Source organism: Cephus cinctus, unplaced genomic scaffold (assembly GCF_000341935.2).
Source record: "Cephus cinctus unplaced genomic scaffold, Ccin1 Ccin1_scaffold0696, whole genome shotgun sequence".
Lineage (NCBI taxonomy): Eukaryota > Metazoa > Arthropoda > Insecta > Hymenoptera > Cephidae > Cephus > Cephus cinctus.
Window position 1 is genome coordinate 1144305 of NW_014333318.1, and position 21877 is coordinate 1166181.

At 32.7% G+C, this 21877-nt stretch overlaps 6 protein-coding genes across 9 annotated transcripts; 5 read left to right on the top strand and 1 right to left on the bottom strand.

The window, feature by feature from the left end:
• Nucleotides 1-1260: 1260 nt before the first annotated feature.
• Nucleotides 1261-3091, top strand: LOC107270034 (protein obstructor-E). Its single transcript, XM_015744648.2, has 5 exons — nucleotides 1261-1504; nucleotides 1953-2231; nucleotides 2328-2522; nucleotides 2640-2841; nucleotides 2927-3091. Exons 1-5 carry the CDS (start codon nucleotides 1426-1428, stop codon nucleotides 3003-3005), a joined length of 834 nt encoding a protein of 277 aa, XP_015600134.1. The 5' UTR covers nucleotides 1261-1425; the 3' UTR covers nucleotides 3006-3091.
• A 1054-nt stretch (nucleotides 3092-4145) lies between these two features.
• Nucleotides 4146-5208, top strand: LOC107270036. Its single transcript, XM_015744651.1, has 3 exons — nucleotides 4146-4511; nucleotides 4584-4731; nucleotides 4802-5208. The coding sequence occupies exons 1-3, from the start codon at nucleotides 4388-4390 to the stop codon at nucleotides 5139-5141; spliced, it is 612 nt and encodes a 203-aa protein (XP_015600137.1). The 5' UTR covers nucleotides 4146-4387; the 3' UTR covers nucleotides 5142-5208.
• On the top strand, nucleotides 4960-7215 carry LOC107270031 (zinc finger HIT domain-containing protein 2). Of its 3 annotated transcripts, none has more exons than XM_015744640.2 (6): nucleotides 4960-5085; nucleotides 5307-5477; nucleotides 5573-5858; nucleotides 5928-6194; nucleotides 6307-6510; nucleotides 6593-7215. In XM_015744640.2, exons 2-6 carry the CDS (start codon nucleotides 5425-5427, stop codon nucleotides 6920-6922), a joined length of 1140 nt encoding a protein of 379 aa, XP_015600126.1. In that variant the 5' UTR covers nucleotides 4960-5085; nucleotides 5307-5424; the 3' UTR covers nucleotides 6923-7215. The 3 variants fall into 3 exon arrangements, with proteins under 3 accessions (XP_015600126.1, XP_024943204.1, XP_015600128.1); XM_015744642.2 differs by lacking the exon at nucleotides 4960-5085 and adding an exon at nucleotides 5104-5215; XM_025087436.1 differs by lacking the exon at nucleotides 5307-5477.
• A 974-nt stretch (nucleotides 7216-8189) lies between these two features.
• Nucleotides 8190-18426, top strand: LOC107270020 (meckelin). Its single transcript, XM_015744621.2, has 19 exons — nucleotides 8190-8720; nucleotides 8817-8990; nucleotides 9132-9433; nucleotides 9502-9696; nucleotides 10006-10257; nucleotides 10345-10499; nucleotides 10564-10729; nucleotides 10805-11089; nucleotides 11211-11669; nucleotides 11766-12040; nucleotides 12115-12295; nucleotides 12438-12648; nucleotides 12983-13131; nucleotides 14954-15160; nucleotides 15285-15614; nucleotides 15879-16088; nucleotides 16154-16558; nucleotides 16637-16857; nucleotides 16960-18426. The coding sequence occupies exons 1-19, from the start codon at nucleotides 8519-8521 to the stop codon at nucleotides 17096-17098; spliced, it is 4518 nt and encodes a 1505-aa protein (XP_015600107.2). The 5' UTR covers nucleotides 8190-8518; the 3' UTR covers nucleotides 17099-18426.
• LOC107270039 (NADH dehydrogenase [ubiquinone] 1 beta subcomplex subunit 3) lies at nucleotides 12946-14314 on the bottom strand. Of its 2 annotated transcripts, none has more exons than XM_015744654.2 (2): nucleotides 13885-14036; nucleotides 12946-13810 (listed from the first exon to the last, which is right to left on the bottom strand). In XM_015744654.2, the coding sequence occupies exons 1-2, from the start codon at nucleotides 13890-13892 to the stop codon at nucleotides 13486-13488; spliced, it is 333 nt and encodes a 110-aa protein (XP_015600140.1). In that variant the 5' UTR covers nucleotides 13893-14036; the 3' UTR covers nucleotides 12946-13485. The 2 variants fall into 2 exon arrangements, with proteins under 2 accessions (XP_015600140.1, XP_015600141.1); XM_015744655.2 differs by lacking the exon at nucleotides 13885-14036 and adding an exon at nucleotides 14163-14314 and having other exon boundaries at nucleotides 13412-13810.
• A 199-nt stretch (nucleotides 18427-18625) lies between the features above and the next one.
• On the top strand, nucleotides 18626-21676 carry LOC107270030 (2-amino-3-ketobutyrate coenzyme A ligase, mitochondrial). Its single transcript, XM_015744639.2, has 7 exons — nucleotides 18626-18884; nucleotides 19091-19281; nucleotides 19396-19682; nucleotides 19752-19958; nucleotides 20126-20318; nucleotides 20478-20655; nucleotides 21246-21676. Exons 1-7 carry the CDS (start codon nucleotides 18863-18865, stop codon nucleotides 21401-21403), a joined length of 1236 nt encoding a protein of 411 aa, XP_015600125.1. The 5' UTR covers nucleotides 18626-18862; the 3' UTR covers nucleotides 21404-21676.
• The last annotated feature ends 201 nt before the right edge of the window (nucleotides 21677-21877 follow it).

A 21877-nucleotide genomic window follows, 5' to 3' on the forward strand; every position in this document is an offset into this window, starting at 1 on the left:
TGGGCCCCCCCCCCCCGCGATTGATTAAATCTTTTATGATGAATGATTCTGCTAAATCAAAAGTACGATTGTAAACTATTATTCAAATCAAAATAGGAAAGCTTTCAGTTAATCATTGTTTTTGCCATATTTTAACTCCAGCATACAATCGCCTACTACATTCTATTTCCATTCATTGTAGAATTATTTTGTCGAAGCTCTTGGTTTTCTAAATTTTTCACAAAACAGTTCATCCAATTGTTCTAAGACATTTTATTGTCGTATCCTCTACCAACTCTCCTTTTACGAAATTTACACATCCAAATCCACGATTCAAATCGACTGCACGTAGCTCATCGTTTACTGCGGCTTTCATTGCGATGACAGAAACTGAATATACGTTTAATATTCCCTCTGTCTCTTTTCGAGCCTCAAGCGCTTCTTCGGCACAATTTTATCCTTGACATTTTACATTACGTTCGAGTCCCTCCTGCTGCAAAGCAGCGTCTCACCTGCTATCTCTTATCCACGTTGTCGCACCTGTTCAGACTTGCACTTTCTACAACGTGACACAAGAATTAGTCATCATATTTCGAAGTAAAGCTCGATAATATAAACTTCGAAATTTATCAAAAAATTTCATTTGGCACATACTTTTACATTAATTTTAAAAAAATGTCTAACATACACACGACACGTAACGTAGTTCACGTTACAAAAGGAACGATACTTTACATTATTTCTATTGCAATAATAAAAACAAGCAGCTTTTCAAATACACATACGTCGTCCTATATAAAATTCTTTTATCACACGTAAATCCTCCAGATTAGACCAAGTCTTCATTTAAATTCGACACAGGGGCGTTAAACTGCAACTCTAGTCTGTTGAAGGACAACAATAAACTTTCAGTACAGAAAAAGTACTGTTATAAAATACTACTGAATTTGAGTCACTAGCCCATATGTTGCAGATACAAAAATAATTCCAAAATACAATAGTACCCAGCTCTTGTTCTCATCCACAGATAAAAGTCATGATACAAAATTAACTTAATGATATTTAAATTCTCGTATTCAGATAAATATGAAAGAATAAAAAATACTTGTATCGAATACATTAACGTAACTGCAAATATATTAATCTAACCTTACACAATAAAAATAAGCCTATACGGTATACAAGCCGGAGATTTCTTTTTTTTTTTCGTTACGTCGTTTCGTGTTTCTTAGCATCTCTGATCAACCATGCGTATCCCCACTTTGTTTTCTTAAATTGCAGATCAACGACAAGAGTCACACTCTCACTCTCGTCCACATGTCTGCGAGGTGATAAAAGCCCCGTAAAGATGCGACGCACCTCACAGTTCGTCTTTTCGATTCATAAAAGAACTTTCCATATACAACAGTGGTTTTATTTTATTCAAACGCGCGCAGCGCCATTGGGATGTCTACTCGCAGATTTGTTCCAGGTGTCAGCACCAGCCCCTTGCACTTAATTGCCCTAATATTCCTTCTCATAGCTAGTGAGTATCATTTAAATTTGTTTCACGTCATTGCGTATATTAAATGTAACAAAAATTCCTAAAAACTTTGTAAAGTAAATGTAAACTTATTATGACAACAATACATGTAGCATACAATTTCTAACGGATTATGTGATCTTTATTAATTTTTTCAAATATTTACCAATATTTGGATATCTAGAAACGTAATTCTTATAATTCCATTATTTCTTTGCTCCTGCACGTGTCCTATTATTTCTGCTCACGAAATGTGAGCTGAATATTCGAGTAGCATTACGTAAGGTTTTACTATGCTAATTTGCGACGCGACGCTACGTGACAGAGGGAGAGAGTTCGGGAAAGATGAGCTGTGACTTTCCCTTGAAGAATTCTTGATAAACGAATGTAATATTAGGATGTGAGATTTTAATGCTACATAGAAATTAGAAGTTTTGTCAAAATTCTATAGGTGTACTCAGTCAGTTTCAAGGCGGTTCCACATCTTACAATCGTATAAATGAGATACAACGTCAACAGCCGACATTCAAAGGATCGTCAAGTCCATCTTGTCCGGAGAAAAATGGTCGATTTCCCGTAGCATCTCAATGCGATGCGTACATAGAATGCATCGATGGCGTCGCAGAGGAGAAACTATGTCCGGAAGGTCTATTATTTAATCCTGAGGCACGATTTAATTATCCTTGTGGATATCCTATCGACATAAGCTGTGGGGGACGATCGAATTTACGTAAGTGTTTTTAGACTTGATCTCGATGTTTGTATTTCTTCAAAGGATCATCCTACACATGGGACTTATTACTCACTGTTGAGGAACTTCTTATAGAACCCCCTCAGCCTACAGAAGATTGTCCGCATCAGTATGGATACTTTAAGATTGGTGACAGACAGAATTGCGGCCAATTTATGAACTGCGCCGACGGTAAAGGCTACATTTTTGATTGTCCGGAAGGTCTTGCTTTCAATTCGGAAACTTATCGATGCGATTGGCCAGACCAGGTTCCAGATTGCGATGCTGAAGGTAACGCAGGCGATGTTTAAAAGTCATGGATATCTAACGTAACGATTCGTAGGAGTATATTACGTATATTGCCTGTTTAAAAAGTTTATTATTCATCTTTGAATAAATTATTTTCAGCCTATCTAGGATTTACATGTCCACCGTCGTCTCAGGATGGGATATATACTTCCGGTGAAATAAAATATTACAGAAGTCCCGTCAATTGTCAACGTTATTACATCTGTGTGAATGATCGACCGCGTTTGCAAAATTGCGGGGAAGGGAATGCATTCAACGATCTTATAAATGCCTGTGACGCAATCGAAAATGTTACTGGATGGTTCGTACGATGGATTATGATTATCTATGTCTTTAGCTTCCTTTCTTTCCTTTAAACAAGAAATAATATTGGATTTTTTCTTCAGCGCAATACCTTCGATCGAACAACAATCAAGATACGACGGAATTCAGGGGCCATTGCAAGGACATGCTCGATTATTTTAGCGTATAAGTAAACACGTGAGAAAGAAACTCATAAAATATCTGAATAATTAATATTGTATAATTTATTAATAAAGTTACTGCTACTATGAGGTATCGTTATATTATAACGTTCCATTTAACATGTAATTAATGAATTAGCCGTGAAATGTATTGGGACAAGTTTTATTGACGTAAATGTTAGACAAAATGGCACCGGCAACTGTACTGTTAAATTACTGTACGAACTTTGGTTGTAAAAGTATAAAGTCGCATATATATACGCTAGCTCATTTGTGCTCGTTGAAATCGGTGATCGCGACGGAACGGCGGTCTTCTGGTTCCCTAGTATCGACCGGTAAACCGGTTTTCCCTAGCACGACTCATGCAAGTTCCTTACATCTATACCGCTACGTGCCATACTATCCTGATATCTCCGTCTAGGAGCAGGAGCTAGGATCGGCTGCAGGACTGCTAATCGGCATTCGCTTTGCAGTCTATAGAGCGTATCTAATGGTTTATATACAAATGAAGAAACAAGTTTTATTATCCTATTTTCTGAATGAATACAGAATAGTATGTATAGACAATTTGAAGTTTCTAATTTACTATTTCTAATTTACATATACCCACTACGTGAGATAAAGGAAGTTCTTAATATCTTACAATTAGAAAGAGAATTCATCTTTGCGAAGTTTCCTTTGGATCTGAAACTATTGTGAAGAGATAGATGAAAAAGGAAGTAAAACTATAGGTATGTAGATGGTGGCTTATGAATTTGTAAATTGTGTAATTTCTCCAATTGATTGTTACACAAATATCTCATCTCCCTGTACTATTAATTGATAAGTTTTACATGCAAAACGTAATAGGAATACCTGTCACTTTGCATATGTATAGCACAATACATAAATTTATGCGTTTCAGAAATGTTTCTGAAACGTGTCTTAATATTCTGTGCCATTTAAGATTGTCTTTTTTAACAGGGATAAATTTAAAAAAGGAAGAAGAACAAATTCAAGCATTTGTGCAGATAACTTTGTGGTGTACATAATTATTGGTACGTTTATTGTGTATTATATATTATGAAGACCCTTTTCGCGCCTGCCTGTACGGAAGGAAGTTTTGTATCATATTCATTTCAAGGAATAGTTTCCGGTAATAGAATAGAAACAAAGGAAGCCTACTGAGATTTAACCTAAGTAGAGGGAGAAATTGAATTTGGATGAGATATAATATATGAATAAATAACAAAAAAGAGAAATAATTGATTATACTTTCAGTAGATTCGACCGGCTTAGACCATCTTTAAACTGACGCAGAAGTTTATGACGACTGGAGAGAATGGCGTTGATTAAGTGAAGGAATTTTGTGATTAGTTCATCAAAGAATATTATGATCAGAAGATGCATCAGTCTGATGAGTTGTCATCAAGTTCCGACGATGAAATATCTCAGGAAATATTAAAGGAAGCTGCTGATGTTCAATACTTAAATGAATATCTTTTCCATCAATCTGTTCAGGCATCTGGTATACTTTATAACCACACTTTTTGATTTCTTATTAAAATTCCAGAGTATCTGTATTCTTGTTGTATTACAGAAAAGTCGCTGCCAAAGAATTTGATAGAACCATGTAAGAAGAAGCCTTCTCTTAGAAATCAACAATGTCAAGATCAATTTCAAGGGTTTGGGACCACGCAAACTTTCAAAGATTTTATAGCTAAAAAGTTGAATGATGTATTAGACAGGTACGTTAATTAAGTAAGGCAAATTTAGCGATGCTCTTTGAATTGTAACTGATTATTACTATAATTATAGAGTTATAGAAGAGCCAAATATACACAAGAATGTAAGGAAACGTACAAGAACCAAAAGCATAAGTGAGAAACAAGGTGTTGAACTAGGAATAAAACTATTAAATTCTTCAAAATCATTATTAACTGACATAGAAATTGAGCATGTGAATTGTTCAAAGGATATGAAAGTGCAGAAAAGCATGAAAGATAGAATGGCTGAACAGTCCATGATTCGAGATGCAGCAGTGGACCCTGAACAGGTTTTGTCAAAGATTGAAACGAAAGCTTGGGCTAACAATTGCAGAGGTAAAGTATTTCGGTATAAGCAGCTTCAAGATGGAACTTTGATGGAAAAAAAATAAGTGCACATTTCTTATGCATATTTTATACGTTAATTGTAAATAAATAATATTTCATCAGTGTCTCACATTTACTGGTACATACTGCCTCTTTTTTCCACTTTATCAATACTCGTAAAAATCATGAGATCTAAAGTATATATTTAAGCTTTACTGTCAAATAAATAGTTTTAGGTTGGCGGCGCAACTGTGGAATGTGTTTAAATTTACGTCGCGACGAAGTGTGTAAACGTTGCGCTTATGATCGTAGAATTTGACGAATAATTTATATTATACATAACAAATAATGGAAACAGTAAAGGAATCTGAATCAAGTGCGAATAATCAACTATGTCAAATGTAAAAACATGAATTGGATTACCTAACCTCCATCGCATGAGTCTTGCTTAGAAATAAATTCAATGGGAACTGTATTTACAAACTTATATTTTCAGATGTGGCATACAAGCACGCAAGTATACTTGCCCTCGATGTGGATTGGCATATTGCAGTGTAAATTGTTACAAGACGTTGGAACATATGGATTGCTCTGAAAGCTTCTATAAAGAATTAGTAGAAGAGGAATTGCGATCCCAAAAATCAGACCCTGAAAGTGCTCGGAACATGCTTGATATTCTTAAAAGAATGCATGAGAATCAAGAGGATGAAATAGACACTTTGCATGATTCGGGAAGTGGTACAGAGGAAGATGCTCCTCTGGATTCAGATGACGAAGAAGATGTATGTTAGATAGCATATTTATTTTGATTTGATTGATTGTATTCTGTGACTTCTAATGATGTTTTTTAGGTACCTGACCTTCAAGAAAGAATGAAAAATGTGAACTTAGATAATCCTAACGAAATATGGTCTGCATTAACTAGTGCGGAAAAACAGGAATTTGAGGCTTCTCTGCAAAATGACCAAGTTAAAAAGCTTCTACCTCGTTGGATACCTTGGTGGTCTTACCATGCTGAAAAAGAATTAATACAGGATCTTGAAGTTAATAAAGAATCAAATAACTATGTCAAGAATTGTCCAAAAATATTACAAGTTCCAAAATTTAACGAATTATTGGTAAATATTGACGATTATATATATCTATTTGACTTTATATTGTAAAATGAACTTGTAATAGTCATAAGTTTTTGGCAAGATATACAGTATGTTATACATTTTTTTTATGCAGAATGCATCTCCTTCCGTACGTTACAATTTGCTGAATGTCCTATATGCATATACATACGTAGCTCTTTGCTTTAATGGCGATCATTTCTCTTCATTCAGAGAAGCAGTCGATATGTTTCTTCTCTTGTGTGATAATATGCGTGAAAACAAGAATTTTGAAGATACAACATCAGCAATTGAATCAGTGGTACAAAATATTCTAAAGGTGAATTTATATTAATATACATTCTTAAAGCCAACTGCTACCGATCTGTTGCCTCTTTTATACAAGATATTTCATTTTACAGAATGATGTAATAATAGAAGTTGAAGAAACAATTTCATTTCTTAAGAATGCTGTCAATTCGATCATAGAGGGACCAGAAACGGAAAACCGGTGTTTTTATATATCTTCAGCATTGTCAGATCTTTATCGATTATTTATAACAGCTAAGAAGAGTGCATCAGCACCTAAACAAACAGCAGTTAACGGAGAATTCTCAAAGAGATTTGCAGATCCAAATCATGATATCAAGGTACATTATACCAAGAAAGACTTGCGACTTTGTTTAAAGAAATTGGAATATTATTTGTCATGGATTGAAAGTTATGGACAAACTATATCAATAAACAAGTAATGTCGTTTTTCGAAAACTACAAGAATTCACGCAATCCGGCTAACGCTTTGTTAATTGCAACCGAACTTTCTACATAATCTTTTCTTGTCTGTAGAATTTCTTCCTTTTCACTAAAGACTTTAATTATTCTAGAAGTAAAGTTTCTGTTATTTCACTAAGACATTTTTTTCACATATTCCTCTCTAATTACTAGTGGTATGTAGCTCTTTACATTTATCACATTACGCATAGCGTCCTCGTTCGTTATACGTGTCAGTCCCATTTTAATAAACAAATTTCTTGAACTCAAAAAATGTCCACATTTCTTGTCATGTGACGATGATTTAGGCAATAATTTCGTAATTCGATTGAAAAAGGAGAATAATCATTTCAAGTGTTTTCGATTCGATCATCAGTACTCCATATACATGAAAACATATTGCATAGAGGAAGATAACAGAAGATAAACAGAGCCTTATGGCAGATTTGCAGCTGTGTCAGATTTTTCATGCGTGTCAAAAGCTTCGGGGAAATTAAATCCCTCATTACTTAGACTATCGAATTCTTCCTTTTTGTCCTTTCCTGCTTTTATAAATTCAAAATTTTTCCGACACGAAAAATATAATGAAGCTGCGAATTAATGCTTACCGTCAGAACATACATTATCTCATTCTATCATACGTCAGAAGGATCAGAACATACCTTGTCTTATTCTACCATGGTCACTTCGATCTTTTCATAACAGGTGGCGCTCGGAGCGCATCAAGGCCTGATTACAATGGAATAGATCCGTTTAGATCCGTTTTATACATATACATAATTATTTATTTGTTATCATATTTATCACTTAAAAAATTGGATAGCTGTAATTTAATGCAAATAGAATATAATACAAGAAAAGAACTGAATCGGCGGTCTGAAAAAATGGCGCCACACCCCTTTTTCATGTTCTGAATTAAAAACAAATATTCTCAACAAGTACGATGGGAGTTCCAACTGCATTTGCATGCAAGACAAAAAAAACTATTTAGTGCAAAATATTCTCTGTCCAAAATATCTTTTCCCTATTCTCATGAAAGAAAATGAAATTACTAAATTGCGTTCTGACCCGTAAAAGGGTCGGACTATGCATAGTAAAGTGGATTTATTTGTAAAACATACACTAATACACGCAAATCGAGGCTTTTTTATCACTCTGCTTATAGTCTTTAATATGAATAATTTATTAATCAATTATTAATATTAAAAAAAAAAACGATGACTGCCAGGTGGGTTTTAAGTAAGAGACTGTTTAACAAGTATTCCTCCAGTTGGCCTCCAGTATTTCTATATTTCAGTGATCAAATGCCTTATGCAATGATGCGAGGTTCTAAAATTCTACCTACACATTTTTTTTAGTACGGTCAAACAGAAATTTTCTTTCTTTCTATTATTACTTCATCATTTTATAATTTTAAGTTTCATCCATATTTCATAACAATGATCGACCTAACTAATAAGGAGCTATAAACTACTGATACACCTGGCATGGTAGAATAACCAACGTTGCCATGGAAACCATAGGAAAATCAAACAAACTACCCCATAAATTAGTGCAATCACAATCCCAATACAAAAATGTTTAACAGATACAATTGTTTTAGTATTCTTATATGCTATTCATGTTTAATTATGAGTTATATTAGTGGATTAAATACCAATGACATAATTTTTGAATTTTCGGATCCTACTATGTGTGATTGTAGTAATTATTATGATTTAAATACATTTTCATGTATACAGTGTGATGCCAAAAAAAATCTAATACCAAGTTATGATCGTAAGGCACATTTCTTTATTGCTAATATGCTACTGATAATCACTATCTTGTTCATTTTTTGAGTAATGATTAACAGAAACTATACCACATTCTTAGGTTTAATATGCATCTGTAATAAGACTGCTAAAACTATTGGTTACAAAAAGGGAATACCATTGTGTCATCCATGTGATCAGGATGAAGTTGTAACTAGCGATGGCTTAGATTGTATTTCATGTCAAAATATTAGAAGTAATGATACTTGTAATTGTTCTCCAGGTGAAATAAAATGTAAGAATTTAATAATCTGCTCAGATTACTACATAATTGTATTTATTCAATTATAATAGCTACATATATTTCTTCATTAACACTCATTAAGTTATAATTGATCATAGTACGTACACATTACTCTTTATTTTGATTTTACAGTGGAACGCAATGCAAGTGGAATACTCTTACCTGCTTTTGAATGTCTTCCATGTCCTGAGAATTTTTATCCATCATCCGATGGCCTGAAGTGTCTTCCTTGCAATAGTAACACATATGCTAGTCATATGCGTTGTGCATGTCCTATTGTCTCCCATGTAAGAATATTTGAATACTGTATTCCTAAAAATGGTCTCACATCCTGGCCAGATGTACGGAGTACTTATTTAGCAAAGTTTGACACTCAAAGTATTGATAGTTATTATTTGAGAACTGAATTGCAACTGGCAGTATACTTATGTGAGGTAAATAAACATATTATCATTGACATTATTATTGATTGACATTTAAAATATTAAATTATGTTCTTTAGGATGGGAATAAAACAGCCTGTGAACATTTATCGAATATGTGTGCATTGACACTTTTTCAAGATAGTATGCCCTGTAAAATGGTTCTACAGAGCCATAATTTTCCAGTTCAGCTATTCTATGGTGCTGGTGAATCTGCTAATGTTCTCAGTAGTAGAAAAATCTCTCAAAGATATACACTTGTGAAGAACAATGATGTACACAACCATATTTCTAAATATACTTAACACTAGATTTACCATCTATTTATTTATTTTGACTGGTACTGGTATAAATGTCAATAACAAAAATTATATTTGTTACTAATGTATATAAAATAACATTAAGTTTATAAAATGTATTCTCTACTTATAGCTACAAAAGTCATAACATCATTTCTGAAACCAAATGATATATGTAGTAGGAATTTTGAATTGAAATTGCACGACCAGTCAAAATGACTGGTCTGGTAAATCTAGTGTTAATATTATTAACGTGTAGTTCTATAATTTATACTATTTTACTAGGCTTCGGAATTGAAGTTCATGGTTGCTGCAGTTTCCTTAAGAGGGAAATTTCAGTCAATTGAAACACCAAACATAGTTTGCAACATCTTTACAAATACTAGATTTGGAGTAAACGTTCACAAAAAATGTAAAATTACTGCTGAAGAGCTACTAAATACTAAAATGGAAGCATATATCCCATATTTAATGTATAATGAAAACGAGAAAAAATTTCTTCACGCGTTGCCAGTATTTATAAAAAATATAAATAAGGTAAGGAATTCTAAGATTGTAAAAATTATATTATTTCTTTGACAATATCACATTTTAACGATTTTTCATATTTGTATTTTTGTACAGAATGAAAATAATATATCTCAATGGCAACATGTACGAAGATTCTTCGTTTTCGATAATATACTGGGCTATAGGGCAATACCCAGTTCAATTAATAATAGTTTTCAAAAAGAGGCTGATCTAGCAGTTTTTCGATATATCAAATCTTTTAACGTTTTGTAAGCATATAACACTGTTTTCTATAATATTCAATGTGAAAAGCGTCATGTAATATGGTTTCAGAGTAAAAACACAAAGCAAAGAAGAGCGTGGAAAAATTTATCCACCATTAATAGTGATCGAGTATGAGGAACTCGAGAAAGAAGAAATTCTTAATAATGTCGACATCATTATGACTTATAAAGTTACATACTCTTTAGAAGATAATGACCTGGATAGCGCAATGGGGGTAATAACATTCTTATTATAGGTGCAAGACGCTAATAAATCTCATTGTAAATCTTTCTAAAACGATATTTACCAGATATATACAGGAGTTTTTTCGGGGTTTGCACTGGTTTTGTCAGCATTGAAAACATGGAGTTATTGTAGACGAAATGGTAACAATGTTCCCAACGCTGGAATATTCATATGGTTTTCCATATTCTCTTGTGGCATACTTGGAAATGTGCTGTTATTTGTATCATTCACTACTAGCATTTACACGTTTATCTTTTATAAGGGACAAACAGTTTTGCACGTTCTTTTACCTGCTGAAGTCAATGAGTTTAACATTCAAGTATTTACGGCGATCGCCTTCTGTTTTAAAGTGAGTAGATTTACAAGCATTTTTAAACGCAATACTTACAACTATAGTATATGTTAACTTTTCTCCGTTTCAAATTGATTTAAATAACTTTTAAATATTTTTTTATTGATTTGCAATATAGGTGATAGAAATGGCAGCACTCATGTATCAACTTCAAAATGTAAGTGTATTCTTTGTCGACTGGGAACAATCCAAAACGGTTCAAGCGCAAATCAAACACGATTCCCCTCATACTTCATTGAAAAAACAATACTCCAAGCGATTTTCATTGGAAACAAGCAACCCATTAATGAGCACACCATCAGGATTAATCCCTTCCAGAAAAAATAAAATTTCATTAAAATCGAACGCTGATGATGTAGCAAGTGGACATTCTTCGCAGTTTTCAAGTGAAAAAAGTAATGAAGATTTCACAGAATATTCAGATATGAATATAACATTAGGAGGTCGAGATAATGAACAATTATCAACAATCAGTATATGGAGAACATATTTTGTCGCCAACGAGTGGCTAAGAATTCAAACACGACGAAAAATTAGCATGATTGTACAGAGCGTATTCACTTTATTTTTATTAGAAGTATGTATGTTTTTTTATTAATTGTACCTAGACCATTAATTTTAGAAAAAAAGCACTATATGAAATTAATTTTTTTATATGGAACATAATTTCTAGGTTGTAGGTCTCAAATTTTTAGCTTCAGCAAATCCCGAATTAATGTTAGATGAACAAGAGAATTTCTCAAAAGTGGAGCATAGCTTCACTTTGCGTTATGCAGTTGGTGCTATGGTGTATATGACTGTCTATTTTGTGCAGTGGATGATATCTGTCACATTTTATCAACGCTATATTACAAATTTTTTACAAGAATTTATCGATCTATGCTCGATAGCAAATATCAGTACTTTTGTCCTCGCGCTTAATTATTATGGATTTTACATTCATGGAAGGTAAATATCACTATGATATAGTTAAAGAGAACACATATGCAAATTGATTAACAGACCCGCAACTTTGGTTTCAGATCTGTGCATGGGTTTGCAGACACTGATCTTGCCACTTTATTAGACAATTTAAAGATGGAAGAGGAAAACCTATGTGCACACAGAGGACTTGTTCCTGGCACAACAGATCAGACGTTCGTTATATCAGTTTCAACTGCATTCCGGGCCTTTTATAATAAAGTGTTACGTCCGCTCAAATCTGTACGTATGACAAATTTAAAAGAACTTCACTATCAATTTTATATTTCACGTAAAAGTCCCTTTTTGTGTCAAATTTTTAAATCCGAATTTGCTGTATTATATTATATTAAACTAATTTTTCTGACGAATAATATTTAATCAGGATGAAAACAGATTCCTCAGAAGGAATATTTCTGAGCAATCAAGTTTGGAAAAGAGTTTACAAATTCATCTTAAACTAAAAAAATTCCTAATTGGTTTTTTGGACCATTGTTACAAAGATTTGGACTATGTTGTGAAAGAGAAACAGCTCATGGAAAAAGTGGGAGATATTGAACTTACTGATGTCACAGAACGTTCTGTGTTCTATATTGGTAATGTGCTTTCGTAAATATAATAGTTATAAGTATTTCACTTATTAGTTACCCAATGCCAAAAATATTCAGAGTAAAACAATAATATTAATAATTTAAAAGATAAAGTATCTATAGTTATAACTTTATTACATATGTTCTTGGGACTCACTTTTTGGATGATACTTTCGCGTATTCAAGTTTCAGCCATACTTTTAAAAAATCCCATGTAATATGTGGGTTATTCTTTTACGAAGTCTAATTACATTTTGACTGATATAGAAAATATTGTTATAAAGAATTATAAATAAGCATGTATATATTTCCAGTGTGCATTAACTGAATTTTATTCCAGATAATAAATACTCATTTGATCGCGTCCTGTTTCATGGAAATGAGTGCACATTAGCTACATTTGAAATAACGTTATTTATATTCATTGAAGTCTTTTCGGAGAGTTACATTCTTGCTATGATATGTACCTTCAGTATATCACAACTGGTAGTCTTAATTTGGAAATTTAATAGCAAACGAAATTTAGCTAATAAGTCTCTAATTGATGAGAGATTTTTTATATAACCTATTTGTTAAACTGATGATCTTTGATTTAGCCTTCCATATAAGGTATAATGTACAATAGTGAAAAAACATAATAGTAATTTTAATTGAAGCAATGTTTTATGAAATGTACTTATTATTTATGTCCCAAATCATAATTTATGCACCAATTTCTAGAATTACAGTATTTGCCAACTAATTTACATGCAAATATAACAAGAAGAAATATTTTCTTTCCATTTTTATTACACACTACGTCAGCCATGACAATGCTTAATAGAATTGAGATAATAAGAGATATTAATGATGTTCATCGTGTTCCTCACCATGGCCCTGACCATGATGGTCTGAAATCCCAAGTGCATGTTCAATCCCTATTGTCAACAAGAATGCTGGAACTGCAAATTTCCATCCTCGGAAGAAGAAAGTTAGAACACGGCTAGTAACAGATTTTCCAAAGCTTTTATCATAACGCCAGACTTCATTCCGTAGCCAAGGATCTTTGAGTCCCAACTTTGCCAATTTTTGTTGAACCTTTACTAATTGGGGCACATCTTCGACTTTATAAATGTCAGGGCTAGGCACTTTGTATGGAGGCTCATGACCATGTCCGTGTCCTCCCATTCTAGTGAGAAAAATAAATGATTAGTATATTGTGTCATTTTTACACCAAAGTTCCTCAAAAGTTTAACTAGTTACCGATTCATCGACAAAAATTACTTTTCATTAATAAGAAAAAATGCATAAAAGAAACTGTTTTCCTAATCTCTTACAAAATTTAACACTAAACCTATCATCGACGGGTTATTTAGACCTTTTAAAGCCAAAAATACGTTTATAAAAAATTGTTGGTAGGTTTAGTGTTAAATGACAGAATTCTGAAAAAATTAATGTCACATAATTTGTTGACTTCAAATAAGATTAGTGTAGCTCATTGATATAATAATAATACTTATAGCATATTATAATTCCCTTACCTGATTATTATAATTAAATTGCTTTACTTATGTAACTTATAACCTTAATTTTCGAAAGAAATGATTAAACGCGCATGAGCTATGTCAATCAATTTTATAGCAGCCGACTGTACTATCCAGAACTATCTGCAGCAAACGTCAACTTAAATAAAACTTAAGATTGTTGAATCCCTATAAATCATTAATCCCCAGAATATTTTATATATAAATATCAAAAATTCAGGTACACTGATAAAGTTAAATTTGTATTAAGATTATTATAGAATATAAGGAATAATTATGATGTTGTACTTATTAGAAATCGTAAGATGCGTTTGTTCGATGTTAGGGAATTTTTACCGCCTAAATATAGGCAGCCTTGTGCAACGAACATGTACACCGAATGAGAATTACTAAAAATGTGACGTCGAAAGGTGTTCTTTCCTGTATAAAGATCATGTCGACTGAGGAAACACCGTGAGAAAGTGTTTGTGATTTTGGTATTTTCAATATTAATTCCTTTCTGAAATAAACCCAAAGCGAACATGTGGGTAGAAGAGTGCGACAGTTTTGCAGAACTCTGCCGTGGTTATTTACCGTATTACCTACTAATAGTTTTACCAATCTTCATCATAATTTCACCAGCAAATCCAGTTGCTGCCTCTCATGAATTTCCTATCTATCGGATGCACCAATATGATTTACATGGAGTACCACACGGTAAACAATCTATGTTATTTGCATTAGATGTAACGGATCATTTGTTATACATTTATTCTCAGTTCACACTATTTTGAATGTGAATACATCAGTGCATTTACTTTTTTATAGGTTGTCGAAGCGCACCAATTTCTCTTGAAGCAAGGTCGCTTTCTGGTTGGCGTACTTCCCGACACTGTGTTGTTACCAGAGCTTTAGACCTTACATTAGAATCTTTCCAGTCAATTAGGAGCAAAGCTGGTGCATTAATTATCGTACTTCCAGAGAAACTTGATTCTTTAACAGAAGAAGAAAAACAGGTATTTTTTGTTTTATTATTATTTCATTTACATTGGTAACAACTAAGTAGAAATAATACTTTGTTTCATTTTAAATTATGATTGCAATATTACAATAGGACTAATAAGTATTAACTGGTTTTAGCATATTATGTCATTAGAAGAATTCATGATCTTTGGACCAGAAACTTTGATTCCTGTATATTTTGCATCATGGAATGCAGAACTGCAGGTTATTTTGGATGATATAACAACAGAATCAGTTAGTGATGAAAAAACTGGAACAGCAGCAGAGGCTATGTTCAACTCAATTTCTGCAAGTGGTTACCAAGTAGTTGTTGCATCTGGTCAACCAGCTGTTAGGTCTGATATAAAGGTTGCAACGTTACAAGGAAAGTTAACAGGAGCAGGAGCAGAAGAAAAGTTACCTACAATTGCATTGGTTGCATACTATGATAGTTCAGGAGTAGCTCCAGTAAGAGAATATTAATGTAGAACATTGAGATTTATTACTCTAAAAAGTCTAAATAATTAATTTGTAAAGAGAACACAATTTTATCATCATTATAAGATAAGATAGGCAATACTAATATGTACTATATTTATGACTCTGCCTCATCAGTGCTTTATTCCAAACTGTTATTACATCCAACATTATTAGGGAAATTATACTATAGTCCTTGGAAAATTTGAAAGCAAGGATATAACAAGTTGATTATACATATTTATTTTCTTTTAGGAATTATCATTTGGTGTGGATAGTAATGCTTCCGGAGTATCGTTATTGTTGGAATTAGCTAGATTATTTTCTGCACTATACTCAATGGGAAAATCAAGACCTGCACACAATCTCGTTTTCATTTTGACTGGCGCCGGTAAATTGAATTATCAAGGTAGTAAAAAATGGTTGGAAGATCAACTTGATGGACTGGAAGGATCAATAATTCAAGTAAGACTTTTTAAATAATATTCAATAATTACACATGGTATTGGATACTAATATATTAATTTTAGGATGCATCATATGTTATCTGCCTGGATACTATTACAGCAAGCAATAACCTATATGTACACGTATCAAAACCACCAAAGGAAACTTCACCGGGCGGTTTGTTTTATAAGGAACTTAAATCTGTCGCAGATTCTCTCGGTTCCATTAATGTTGAGGGTGTACATAAGAAAATAAATCTTGCTGAAGAGACCCTTGCATGGGAACACGAAAGATACAGTATTCGTAGGTTACCTGCTGCAACTTTATCATCTTTGAAGAGTCATAAAGATCCTATCAGGACAACTATTTTGGATGTAGCCAGAGCTGGACAGGTGGATAGGCTATATAAGCATACGCAAGTCGTGGCTGAAGCACTTGCCAAACACATCTATAATTTAAGTTCTAGCCAAATTTTCGCAGAGCCCTTGGTAAGTTAATAAGAATACTTACCTTAAGGTTATATCTCAAAGCACAGGACATATTCATAAACATATTTCTCTTTATAGTCGGTTTCCAAAGACTCGTTATCCTTGTGGCTCAACTATTTAGCATCTCAACCAAGAGCAGCCCCTTTACTCGCTGACAAACAAAATCCATTAGTTTCTACCCTTAGAGAAGCTATGTCCCGATATCTTGGTGACGTTAAAGTCACGTTACACAGCCCTGACAAGCGAGATCCAGAGTTTGTTTTTTATGATGTTACAAAGGCCACGCTCAACGTATATAGGTATGGTAGTTTTTATAAATATACGACATAAAAGTCTTTTTATTATTATCAACAATCAAATATTTTAATGATTATTAAAAAAATGGTTTGATTTTCTTTCAGTGTAAAACCTGCGGTATTTGACCTTTTCCTTACAATTGCTATAGTACTTTACTTAGGTATAGTATATTTGGCGGTCCATAACTTCCCACACGTATATTCCTTGGCGACTAGTCTTTCAGTTAAGACTAAAACTTCATAAGTACTAAATAACTAAAAAAAATCATTACGTCATGCAATAAAGGCGATCCACGTTCTTAAACAGATAATTTGTCATAACAAAGTTCAATAATCGCAAGTTGCAACTATGAAGAACTATGTGGTTTTCTATTAGGAAGAACTCTTTTGAACTGATATTGAAAGGAAGAAATATAGATATCGTAAAGAAAAAATAAAGTACGTAATTCTCGTAGGATACTTCCTCTAGAAACCAAACGATATCTTATACCGGGACAAAGGTATTGCGTGTTAAGTAGGCCAAAAAATGCTGCTACCAATTAGATTGTATAAAGTATTTAGTGGATTTAATGTAGCATATTTTGATGTCCGAGTAATAATGTTATGAACGGCCATATATAAGAACTGTGTTTAAAGTATTTTATTACAAGGAATTTTTCTAATATTCTCGATACGAGAAATATTGCAATGCGCTTGGGAGCAAATTTTATTAGTTTTCCTTCAATGACTTTATTCCCTTTGTAGGAATAAGGGCCACGTGGGAGCAATTCGATAAATTATCTTGCAATACAAAGACCAAGTAGTGAAATATGCAAGAATAATTTTACATCTAAAAGCCCTCTGCGTTTTTGGTGTCATATACAAGGTTATTTGAGAATAAAACTTTTGAATCGAATATGAACTTGCAGAGACTTCTGCGAAGCCAGTCAAATGTCAGTGCTGTACACAATTAATTAGTCGTTACATTTTTTGAGAATAATTATGTAGTTGTGATCATTACATCTAAACTTGTTAATGAAAAAGTAGAGTAGTTAACGTCTGCAATTTATTATTGCTCAAACAATCTGTATTTCTTGCCTTTTCAAACTCAATTGAATTTTATATAGCCATAGATTAGGACGAGTTTACGTAAGGCAAGTATTAAGTCTAATATGTTTGGTTTTGTTTACCAATTTAAGTTCTATAGTTATTACAGTTCGATGTTCTACAATTATACGTGTATAGACTCGATGTAGCTGTAGAGCATAAGCAGCTAATGCTTCGAAATTCAAATAAAGCATCTGTGATCACAGCTGATAAGAAATTGAAGCGTTAATCTCATTAAGTCATTTTTTGCTTTACGTTAAAAGTTAATCGTTTCTTAACTGTATTCAAAGCCCTATCATATTATATGCCTTTCGCGTGAGAAAATATCACTCCACTATTTAAACTCTTATTCAGTTCGTTTCATTAAATCATTATGAAACAAATACATCCTAACATTTTCAATGGAAAAGCGCATTTCATTTAAGTATGTACTATGAAACAAAGTAAATTATGGTGCACCTGGAAAATAAAATTAATTTAATGGTAGTGCTTAATCAATAACTCCAATCTCCTAATCCTAGACAACTTAATTTAAATTGTCTATCTTCATGCAGACATAATGTTCTTCTTTCTATAATACTTATAAATATATGACAAAGATATGCAATTTTTACAGATCAAAATTGAAAACACGAATAGATAAAAATGATAAACAATAAATAAAACCATACCAGAAACTATTTAATAATACTTTCAGAAATATGATTTTATCTAACAGCCGTATAAATAATTTCTGTATATTATCGGCACATTCGATTTATTGGCTCAACTGTAAATACTTGCTGTGGAGCGAGTTTGCATCATAAAGTTGAAGGCCAGCAGGTTTGAAAGTTGGTTGAAATCGTTCTTTTCCATTTGCCTTCCGCTAGTTTGGTTTAATACTCCATTAGTAGCGCACAGAAGTATAAATGCTTCGAGAAGTATGAACCGAATTTTCAGAAATTGTGAGTGAAGTATTAATTTAAAAATTGTATTCAACTGTTTACCTTGTAGACGACATATACACTCTTTACACTACAAATAGATCTACTTCGTTGATTCAAATTCCATATAGAATATTTTCATTGTCAAATTCAAAATAGTTTAAATACAATATAATATTTAAAAATAACATGTATTTTCTGCATTGCATTATTATTCACAAAATCAGTAAATGGGAGCAGTCCACGTCGGTGTCTCAGTTCCTTAGCAACAATACTGCGACCACAATTACAAGCAATTGAAGATGCTGGTACTTGGAAACGTGAAAGAATAATCAACTCGCCACAAAATGTGAAAATTCGGTTATCTAATGGCAAAGAAGTTCTAAATTTTTGTGCAAATAATTATTTGGGATTATCGGTAAGTCTAAAAGTATTTCTTGTTGTTAATAAAGTACTTTACGCACACTATTTCTTTGTACATAGATAATTTTTTTGAAATTTAATACAATATTATAGCATTTTATAAGTATAGGACAATTCAGATATAATAGCAGCAGCAAAATCAGCATTAGACAATTTTGGAGCTGGCTTAAGCTCCGTACGGTTTATTTGCGGAACACAAAAGATTCATATTGAGCTAGAGAAGAAAATTGCCGCTTTTCATAGCAGGGAAGATGCAATTGTTTATGCTTCATGCTTTGATGCCAATGCTGGGATTTTTGAAACCCTATTAACTCCCGACGATACAGTGATCAGCGACGAATTAAACCATGCTTCCATCATTGATGGGATACGTTTGTGCAAGGCAAAAAAGTTAAGGTGATGACATTTAGACTTTTATCCTTATATAACGAACCCTTAATAATTTCAAGGCTCATTCTTATATAGGTACAAGCATAGGAATATGGAAGAATTGGAGGAAAAACTTAAAGAAAGTATGACTTCTCGATTGCGTTTAATAGCAACTGATGGAGTATTTTCTATGGATGGTACAGTTGCTCCGTTGCCGAAAATAATAGAGCTTGCTAAAAAATATAATGCTCTTACTTTTGTGGACGACTGTCACGCCACAGGTTTTTTCGGCAAGACTGGTCGGTATGTGAATTACATTTGATTATTATGCCGACTAAACCGTCCAGCAAATTATTTATGGTTATTTAACGATTAATTAATTTGTTTGATTTTAATTTCAAAGAATTTCTAAGTCAGTTACAAGTTATGACATCACGGTTATCTGGTTGTACACATTTCTATCTTTTTAGGGGTACCGAAGAATACTTCGACCGTTTAGGAAATATCGACATTATTAATTCTACACTTGGTAAAGCTCTTGGTGGAGCATCTGGTGGTTACACAACTTCTCATAAAGAACTGATTGAATTACTAAGGCAGCGAAGCAGGCCGTATTTATTCTCCAATTCTTTACCACCGCCTGTAATTGGCGTAGGGCTAAAGGTGAATTGAAAATAATGGAAGATTACAATTAACATAAGATTACGAAGTATTATAATAGAGTTTATATTCAGATTATTTCAAATTATCAGTTTATTAGTTTAATCTTCTGTTATATTATTACTCGAAACATACAATATAAATCAACAAATATATTTGCAGGTGTTAGATCTAATATCGCAAAATACAGATTTTTTGGAACGCCTAAAAAGTAACACTATTCACTTTAGAACCGCAATGACTTCTGCTGGATTCACTATCACTGGTGATAATCATCCAATATGCCCTGTTTTACTCGGAGATGCCAAATTGGCATCAACATTTGCCAATAAGATGCTTGGTATGTTATGAAAACTTTTGAAACACATACTATTATATTAAGAATGTTCACTAATTCCATGCAGGCGCACATATATGTATTGATGACTTCATAAGTGAGGAATTCTAGAAAATTGTTATACCTATTTGTTTTTTTTTTAATCAAGTATTGTTTAATCAAATTTTTGCGTGACGAACGATCTGACAGTACAACTTAGATTTATTATCTGTCTTGATTTAAAGAAAAACGTGTGTAAATGAAAAAGACGAGATAGACTCCTCCATAGCAATTTGACATTTCGGAAAATACATCCACTCTTTTAACGCGTTATTTGTAAGGAAAAGACTTTTTTAAATCCTAAATTCAGCTGAACCAGATTAGTCATCTCGTCCAAAAGTTAGCTTAGCCAACATTTTCATAATTTAATTGACACTCAATGAGAACAAAGATCTTTTGAATTCCTTCGTTCCAATGTCATCAGATCGTGTATGTATGTACATGTACACACGTGGAATAGATGGACAGTAATGTTAAAGGGAAAATAAATGCATATTTAAGTAATTTGCTGAAATTACTTTAAATTGACAAATTATTTTTTGTTTATGTTACAGAGGAAAACATTTATGTGATTGGCTTCAGTTATCCAGTAGTTCCAAAGGAGAAAGCGAGAATTCGTGTACAAATCAGTGCTGCTCATTCAGTAGAAAATATTGATCAGGCTATTGATGCATTTATAAGAATTGGACGAGAGCTTAAAGTCGTGCAATAACAATTCGAATAACTGTATAAGAAATGTTGAGCTATTGATAAGAGACCCTGCTTTATTCATCATCCAGATGAACTTATATTATAAGATTTTATATTTCACAGTGCTGTGCTCAATGAAACACGAAGATAACAATTACAGTTCGTCGAATAACCAATAGAACACTGACCATAAAATGTTATAATTTTAAATGATGAACATTTAATTTACGGTGTTTACACTATTAATATTTTGGATGACTTCAGTATGGAGCAATAATATAAATCATAAAACTGCTATTAAATGTTTATGTTACATAAATTTCTAGTGGTATTCTAATCCTTATACAGTTAAATATGTATAAATTTCGTGTTGCAAAACTTTTGACACGAAGATGCTTTATATAGACATTAAGATTATTATAAGATCTTTAATGTGATATTCCATTGCGATGTTCGAAAAACTTCCGCCAGACCCTGGCAGAGTTGGAAGAATGTT

Excerpts from the sequence above, each read along its gene's own strand:
- LOC107270034 (XM_015744648.2), top strand. The coding sequence starts at position 1,426 with ATGTCTACTCGCAGATTTGTTCCAGGTGTCAGCACCAGCCCCTTGCAC. Across the intron at positions 1,505-1,952 it reads AATATTCCTTCTCATAGCTA|GTGTACTCAGTCAGTTTCAA; the intron begins GTGAGTATCATT and ends AAAATTCTATAG. Across the intron at positions 2,232-2,327 it reads TGGGGGACGATCGAATTTAC|AACCCCCTCAGCCTACAGAA; the intron begins GTAAGTGTTTTT and ends AACTTCTTATAG.
- LOC107270036 (XM_015744651.1), top strand. The coding sequence starts at position 4,388 with ATGCATCAGTCTGATGAGTTGTCATCAAGTTCCGACGATGAAATATCT. Across the intron at positions 4,512-4,583 it reads TCAATCTGTTCAGGCATCTG|AAAAGTCGCTGCCAAAGAAT; the intron begins GTATACTTTATA and ends GTTGTATTACAG. Across the intron at positions 4,732-4,801 it reads TTGAATGATGTATTAGACAG|AGTTATAGAAGAGCCAAATA; the intron begins GTACGTTAATTA and ends CTATAATTATAG.
- LOC107270031 (XM_015744640.2), top strand. The coding sequence starts at position 5,425 with ATGGAAACAGTAAAGGAATCTGAATCAAGTGCGAATAATCAACTATGT. Across the intron at positions 6,195-6,306 it reads CAAAATTTAACGAATTATTG|AATGCATCTCCTTCCGTACG; the intron begins GTAAATATTGAC and ends TTTTTTATGCAG. Across the intron at positions 6,511-6,592 it reads TGGTACAAAATATTCTAAAG|AATGATGTAATAATAGAAGT; the intron begins GTGAATTTATAT and ends TTCATTTTACAG.
- LOC107270020 (XM_015744621.2), top strand. The coding sequence starts at position 8,519 with ATGTTTAACAGATACAATTGTTTTAGTATTCTTATATGCTATTCATGT. Across the intron at positions 10,258-10,344 it reads TTATAAAAAATATAAATAAG|AATGAAAATAATATATCTCA; the intron begins GTAAGGAATTCT and ends ATTTTTGTACAG. Across the intron at positions 11,090-11,210 it reads CGATCGCCTTCTGTTTTAAA|GTGATAGAAATGGCAGCACT; the intron begins GTGAGTAGATTT and ends TTTGCAATATAG.
- LOC107270030 (XM_015744639.2), top strand. The coding sequence starts at position 18,863 with ATGAACCGAATTTTCAGAAATT. Across the intron at positions 19,683-19,751 it reads TGCAAGGCAAAAAAGTTAAG|GTACAAGCATAGGAATATGG; the intron begins GTGATGACATTT and ends ATTCTTATATAG. Across the intron at positions 19,959-20,125 it reads TTTTTCGGCAAGACTGGTCG|GGGTACCGAAGAATACTTCG; the intron begins GTATGTGAATTA and ends CTATCTTTTTAG.